The sequence below is a fragment of the Amia ocellicauda genome, chromosome 5, assembly GCF_036373705.1.
Source record: "Amia ocellicauda isolate fAmiCal2 chromosome 5, fAmiCal2.hap1, whole genome shotgun sequence".
In the NCBI taxonomy this organism is placed as follows: Eukaryota; Metazoa; Chordata; class Actinopteri; order Amiiformes; family Amiidae; genus Amia; species Amia ocellicauda.
In genome coordinates this window covers 19,467,577-19,473,767 of record NC_089854.1, presented here as the reverse complement: position 1 = coordinate 19,473,767, position 6,191 = coordinate 19,467,577, and the positions used below count along the sequence as shown (strand labels likewise).

General features: G+C 53.9%; 1 protein-coding gene across 2 annotated transcripts in view; it reads right to left on the bottom strand.

Annotated features, from left to right (window-relative positions):
* Nucleotides 1–715: 715 nt before the first annotated feature.
* The window catches only part of qtgal (queuosine-tRNA galactosyltransferase), a 43,860-nt gene continuing 38,384 nt past the window's right edge, over nt 716–6,191 (bottom strand). The window contains exons 9-12 of one of the 2 annotated variants that reach the window (XM_066704136.1): nt 5,869–6,004; nt 5,677–5,745; nt 5,328–5,402; nt 716–2,340 (exon numbers count right to left, since the gene is read on the bottom strand). In XM_066704136.1, coding sequence (XP_066560233.1) covers nt 2,260–2,340; nt 5,328–5,402; nt 5,677–5,745; nt 5,869–6,004 — 361 coding nt within the window. In that variant the 3' untranslated portion in view covers nt 716–2,259. The remainder of the gene's footprint in view (nt 2,341–5,327; nt 5,403–5,676; nt 5,746–5,868; nt 6,005–6,191) is intronic. The other variant, XM_066704137.1, reaches the window with a different exon arrangement.

The window sequence follows — 6,191 nt, the reverse complement described above, 5'->3', positions numbered from 1 at the left end:
CCGCACCGTGTGGAGGTCAGTCCCTCTGACTGGGCCTCTGGTCAACAACCCACCCCCCCCAGGCCCCAGTCTTTGGTCTCCAAGGAGACGTGAGTGACGGGGAGACCTCTCAGACTGCAGACCGAGGTGACAGGAGAGTAAACACTCGGGCGATCCAGTGGTAACTGGAGGCAAAGTGATAACTCCACTTGAGACTTTTCTCAGGCTGTCTCTCCCAGCGGCCCGAGAGTCAGGAGAGCTCACTGCCAGGCCACAGGGGGATGCCGGGGGAAGAGCCGGGGCCAGTGGACCTGAAATTCACCCGACAGACTCTGTCCCCGTCTGTAATCGAACACATCGCAGACACCAGTTGTGCGTCAGAAGCCGGCAGCCCCTAGGCGCCAGCTCTGTGATCTCCCTCTCAGCGCCGGAGACACAGCCCATCACACCTGGGAGGCAGGGCCAGCAGGAACCGTTTCTCTGCGTCTCAGGTTACCCCCCGCGCCTCTCCCCTGGCACGCGCCCTGGGCTCCGACAGCGAAGCTCCCGTTCCACTCGGCTGCAATGACACCGCTTTGTGATCGGGCCCTGGCAGCGTGGGGTGGGCGAGACACCTTTGCTCCCGCTGTGATGGCGAGAGCCTGGGGCCCCTGTGTGGGATCGGGCCCCGCCGTTCATTGTGCGACAGCTCTGGCATTGGATTGCTGCACAACCACAGCAGTGAGAGACTAGGACATTAGTTAAAATGCTTTTATTATTATTATTATTTGACTTAACCTGAATCTTAATCTTTCCTCTGAATATGAAATAAAATGAACATTTAAATAGCAATGTATCTGTTGAATCCCTCCACCCACCACCTCAGAGTCCAGATGTAGGACCAGCGGCATGTCTGTGGGGGCCTGTGGGAGCTGATGTCAGTGGGCGGAGGGAGCCACAGAGGGGGGGGCTCTGTAATCGACGCCACGCATTTCCAGTAACTCTTAAGTCACTGCAACATTCTCTTAGTTAATTAATTATTTATTACACACTGCAGTGTGTGTGCAATGCTGTGCGGTGTGTGTGCAGTGCGGTGCAGTGTGGTGTGTGTGCAGTGCATTGTGTGCGGTGCAGTGTGTGTGCAGTGCGGTGTGTGCAGTGCGGTGTGTTCTGTGCAGTGCAGTGCGGTGTGTGCAGTGCGGTGTGGTGTGTGTGCAGTGCGGTGTGTGCGGTGTGGTGTGTGCAGTGCAGTGCGGTGTGGTGTGTGCAGTGCAGTGCGGTGTGTGCAGTGCAGTGCGGTGTGTGCAGTGCAGTGTGGTGTGTGCAGTGCGGTGTGGTGTGTGTGCAGTGCGGTGTAGTGTGTGCGGTGCGGTGTGGTGTGGTCTGTGTGCAGTGAGGTGTGGTGTGTGTGCAGTGCGGTGTGGTGTGTGCAGTGCGGTATGGTGTGGTGTGTGTGCAGTGCGGTGTGGTGCGTGTGCAGTGCAGTGTGCAGTGCGGTGTGCAGTGTGGTGTGTGCAGTGCGGTGTGGTGCGTGTGCAGTGCAGTGTGCAGTGCGGTGTGGTGTGTGTGCAGTGCGGTGTGGTGCGTGTGCAGTGCAGTGTGGTACAGTGTGTGTGCAGTGCGGTGTGGTGTGTGGTACAGTGTGTGTGCAGTGCAGTGTGCAGTGCGGTGTGGTGTGTGGTACAGTGTGTGTGCAGTGCGGTGTGCGGTGTGGTGCGTGTGCAGTGCGGTGTGCAGTGTGGTGTGTGCAGTGCAGTGCGGTGTGTGCAGTGTGGTGTATGCAGTGCGGTGTGGTGTGTGCAGTGCGGTGTGGTGTGTGTGCAGTGCGGTGTGGTGTGCGGTGTGGTGTGTGTGCAGTGCGGTGTGGTGCGTGTGCAGTGCAGTGTGCAGTGCGGTGTGGTGTGTGTGCAGTGCGGTGTGGTGCGTGTGCAGTGCAGTGTGCAGTGCGGTGTGGTGTGTGTGCAGTGCGGTGTGGTGCGTGTGCAGTGCAGTGTGGTACAGTGTGTGTGCAGTGCGGTGTGGTGTGTGGTACAGTGTGTGTGCAGTGCGGTGTGTGCAGTGCAGTGTGTGCAGTGCAGTGTGTGTGCAGTGCGGTGTGGTGTGTGGTGCAGTGTTTTGTCTCTCAGCAGCACCCAGTCTCAGTGACGACCAGGCTGTGTGTTGCTGTGTGTCTGACCGCCTCTCAGGAGAGGAACAGCTTCTCCTGGCAACAGAGTGTGTCTTGTTATTCCTGTTGCTGTGCCAAGTCCCTCTCTCTCTCGCTCTCTCACTTTCAGCTCCTTCGGTTCCAGTTCTCGTTCTTCAGTTGAAGTGAAAGTAGTCCAGCCCTTCCTTCAGGTTGAGGGAGTGCAGGTTCTCCTCCAGATCTCCACCTGTCATATCCTGAGAGGGAGAGACAGGGAGCAGCCCATCACACACAACACAAACACTCACCCTGTTTCCAGTCAGTGATGATCTCACTCCACGCCATTTCGGAGCAAACACTTGGCAGCGGAGGACACGCACTTAGCAGCACGGCTGTGCTGACTAACACAAAAAACACCATGAATCACTCTGTCCTGCACTGTGATTTGTGTCGCTTGCCTGTTTGTGTCTTCATGTGTGTCTGTGTCTCTGTGTGCCTCAGTGTCTTTCTGTGTCTGTCTGTGTCTCAGTATCTGTCTCTCTGTGTGTCTGTGTCTTTCTGTGTGTCTCTCTGTGTCTGTGTCTCTGTCAGTCTCTCTGTGTCTGTCTGTGTCTCAGTGTCTGTCTCTCAGTGTCTGAGGCTTTGGGGGCAGGGTGGCTGTGGGCTGCCAGATAATGTCCCACAGTAAATCAGCGCTTCGCTTCCCTCTCGCTGAAGACAGGAAGAGAAAAGAGGATGATCTGGCTGCCGGGCTTCTGTCAGCTCGAGCCTTTGATCTTTCCTCTGGGATAAGTTTATTATTTAATGGAGCTGTCAGCGTGGTGTGATCAGTGGGGCCGGGGCTGTTATTCTGGTTTGTCGGGTTGGTGGGGGAAGGGTGTGTGTGTATGGGGCGGGTGGGCTCTTTTCCTTCTTGCCTGTTTTGGCAGGCAGCACACACTTTCAGAAAAGCCCAACCTTTATACTTTTTGTGTGATTTCCCACAACATCTATGGTGAAAAAAAATTATAATAAAAAAAAATCAGTATAAAGTTGCAAGAGTCAAATCAAACCAACAACGACAACAACGCCGTCGCTGGGGAATTGGACCCGTGTCGAGTGGCAGGACTGACATTATTCTTCCCAGTAAACAGATGTTGTGAAAACAGTTTCCTTAAAGAAAGCATCTGTTGTTCTCTGGATTGTTGTCATTGTTCATATGTTGAGACGACTCCACCGAGGGCGAGGAACCGGGCCTTTCGGGTTCGACTACATCTGATTGGAGGTGATGGCTGGGATCCGGCTGGGATCCGTGCCGGGCTTTCAGATGTGTGTGGATATTGAAGCTCAAATACCTCTGAGCACTTTATTACCTTTCCAGACTGGAGCTGCTCGGGCTCAGGCTAGGTGTGGGTCTGCAGGAGGAATGTGGGCTTGTGAGCCGTAATGAGGTCTTTATCGCAGCGGGGGGAGAGTTCATAATAATAATAAAAATAAAAGTGAAAGGGAAGAAAAATAGCTGCCTGGGTTCCTCCTGCTGGAAAAAACACGCATCACGGCAGGCTGTGGCCCAGCGGGCCGTGGACTCAGGACCGGGTGATGCCAGGGGCAGTCATGTGCGACATAGTGGACAATAGTGTTGTGATTGTCAGGAGGGCTGTCAGTGCTGTAGCGAACCCTGTGGCTACCAGGTCAGGTCTGTCTGTGTCAGCCATGCTTCTGTGTGGGAGCCGTGTGCGTGTGTTTGTGTTGTGCACAGTGGACAGGAATAGGTTTTAATAACTTGCCCAACACACTCATTCTGATTTCAGGGCAGTCATTTTTTTCAATACATGAATAAAAAGCGAAAAAAAAAACCGCTGATGCTAAATAAATTGCTATGTAAAGCAATAAACTCCACCCAGTGTCGGTGTCAGTGCGGGGTCAGCACAGCCTTCCTCCAACACACTTCTCCTTTCGGGATGACTGGAACCCATACAGCAACCACAGACTGACACCAGCCTTGGGCACGCGGCCCAGAGTCCCGAACCTGTCATTTAGAGGGAAATAGAGATAGGAGGCCGAGGGACTCGACGTTGTGAGCCCGGCCTCACCTGACAGCATGGCATGGGGCTCAGCTCCACACATGATGTGTTGTCTTCCTGTCAGTGGTGTAAAACTGCAGGCTGGAGCTGTAATCCACAGCACAGAGCACACGGACGCTGCCTCCTGCCCGCCCAGGGCTCCAACACTCCACAGCGCAGGCACTGTGTCATTATCCAATTAGGACCTATTAGCTGCGTGTCGGCAGGCTGGTGTGTGATGTGGTGTGTGAGCGAGGGGAGAACGGGTTCAGTGGCTGCTAAAAATAGTGCCAGGGGAGCAGCGCTGGGCGCAGAGCCGCCCCACGCACTCACCACAGACCAGCGCAGCTCGGTTTCCGGCGCAGGTTGAGGCTGGTTTCAGGTCGCTTCCTCTCGTGGTCTGGGTTGCAGATTAAGATTTCTGCAGTGGAGCTGCACCGATAAGCGACCACAGACCAGAGAGATGGCTCTCTGCACCAGGCATTGGGTGCCACGCTGTACCATGATGCCATCTCAGAGATGCTTGAAGCAGAACTTTATTTATTTTAATAAAAAGCTCAACAAAGCTCACAAGATCCTTTAAACAGTAAAAATTCTGTATTTGTGGTTTAATGGTAAATCTGCCATGTTTCAGCTGATGAAGAACTACCTTCTGAAAGACTGAAACACATCAGCAGTCTCTCTCTCTCTTTATATATATATATATATATATATATATATATGTTTATTTATTTTCCTGGGTGTTGCTAAGCTGAGCGAGAACAGATACTGACACTCATTTCCTTTTTCTTCTGGTAGCAAAAATCATCAGATTTGCCAGTGAAGGAGAGAAACTCTGGTCTGTTTCCACCCCTTTCTCACTGTGAGAGTAAACACAGTCTGATGAGCCACTCTCCTTTCCAGAAAGGAAATGAAAAGCAGGAGCAAAGGGAAAACATGACTGACTGTGCAGGAGCTGTGGATCGGAACGGATTGGGCCCAGCAGCCTGAGGCCGGGCAGATCCCTCTCCAGGCATTTATATAAAGTGGTGCAGAGAGAGAGAATGAGATAGGAGGCAGGGGAGAAGAGAGAGAGAGAGAGAGAGAGAGAGAGAGAGAGAGAGAGATAGACAGAGGGGGAGGGAGAGAGGAGAGGAGAGTGTCTGGCACTGTCAAACACCACCCCAGCCCCGCTGTTTACTCTGCGTTCACAATCCACTCACCAGCTTCACACAGATGATAAATGGCGGAGAGGCGTCTCTGAAATGCCTGACTGGAATCCGCGGCTTGGGCCTCTGCTAGATAAGAGAAGGGAGAGAGGGGGCAGTGAGCCATTTGGGGGGTGTCTACACTAATTAGGGGCCATCTCTGGCCGGCATAGCCGATAGGAAAGTCTTCCACAGAAAGCATGAAGGGGTCAACAACCAGGGAGACAGAAAAACAGCGCTTTCCACTGCGGCCCAGTAGCACTCCTGGAGTGACTGGAGGCCACAGGCTGTCCGGCTGAGAGACGGTGGTCCAAGTGGTACCAGTTACAGGCCAGCTGGGCGGCTGTGAAGACGGAAGGCCTACCTCCGAGTCCTCGTAGGTATAGTAGCCTTTCTCGATTTTCTTCTCATCGATGTCGCAGAACGCCACGACCTTAAAGTCAGAATAAATACATGCTGTTGAGGCAGGACACCAAGGACCACCGCGGCTGGTCTGCTCCATCACTGTGAGGTCACTGCGCCCTCCCAGCCCCTCTAGCACCCCCCACCCCCTCACCTTGCTGCGGCAGGCCGGGCTCAGAGATCGGTAGAGCTTGCGCCCCTGTTTCCCAGCATTCCAGATGGTGAAGGAATCCCATTGGCTGAGAACTCGCTCCTGCAGGAAGCCCACCCTCAGACTCCAGATCGTCTCCCTGCAGAGAGAGAGCAAGAGAGAGTGTGAGATAGGAAAGGGAGAGAGGGAGGGAGGGAGAAAGAGAGGGTGAGGTAGAGGGAAAAAGAGAGGAGAGAGAAAGCGAGTCAGAGAGGGAGAGAGCGAGTGAGGTAGAGGGAGAGAGAGAAAGGGGACGAGGTAGAGGGAGAGAGGGAGAAAGAGAGAGG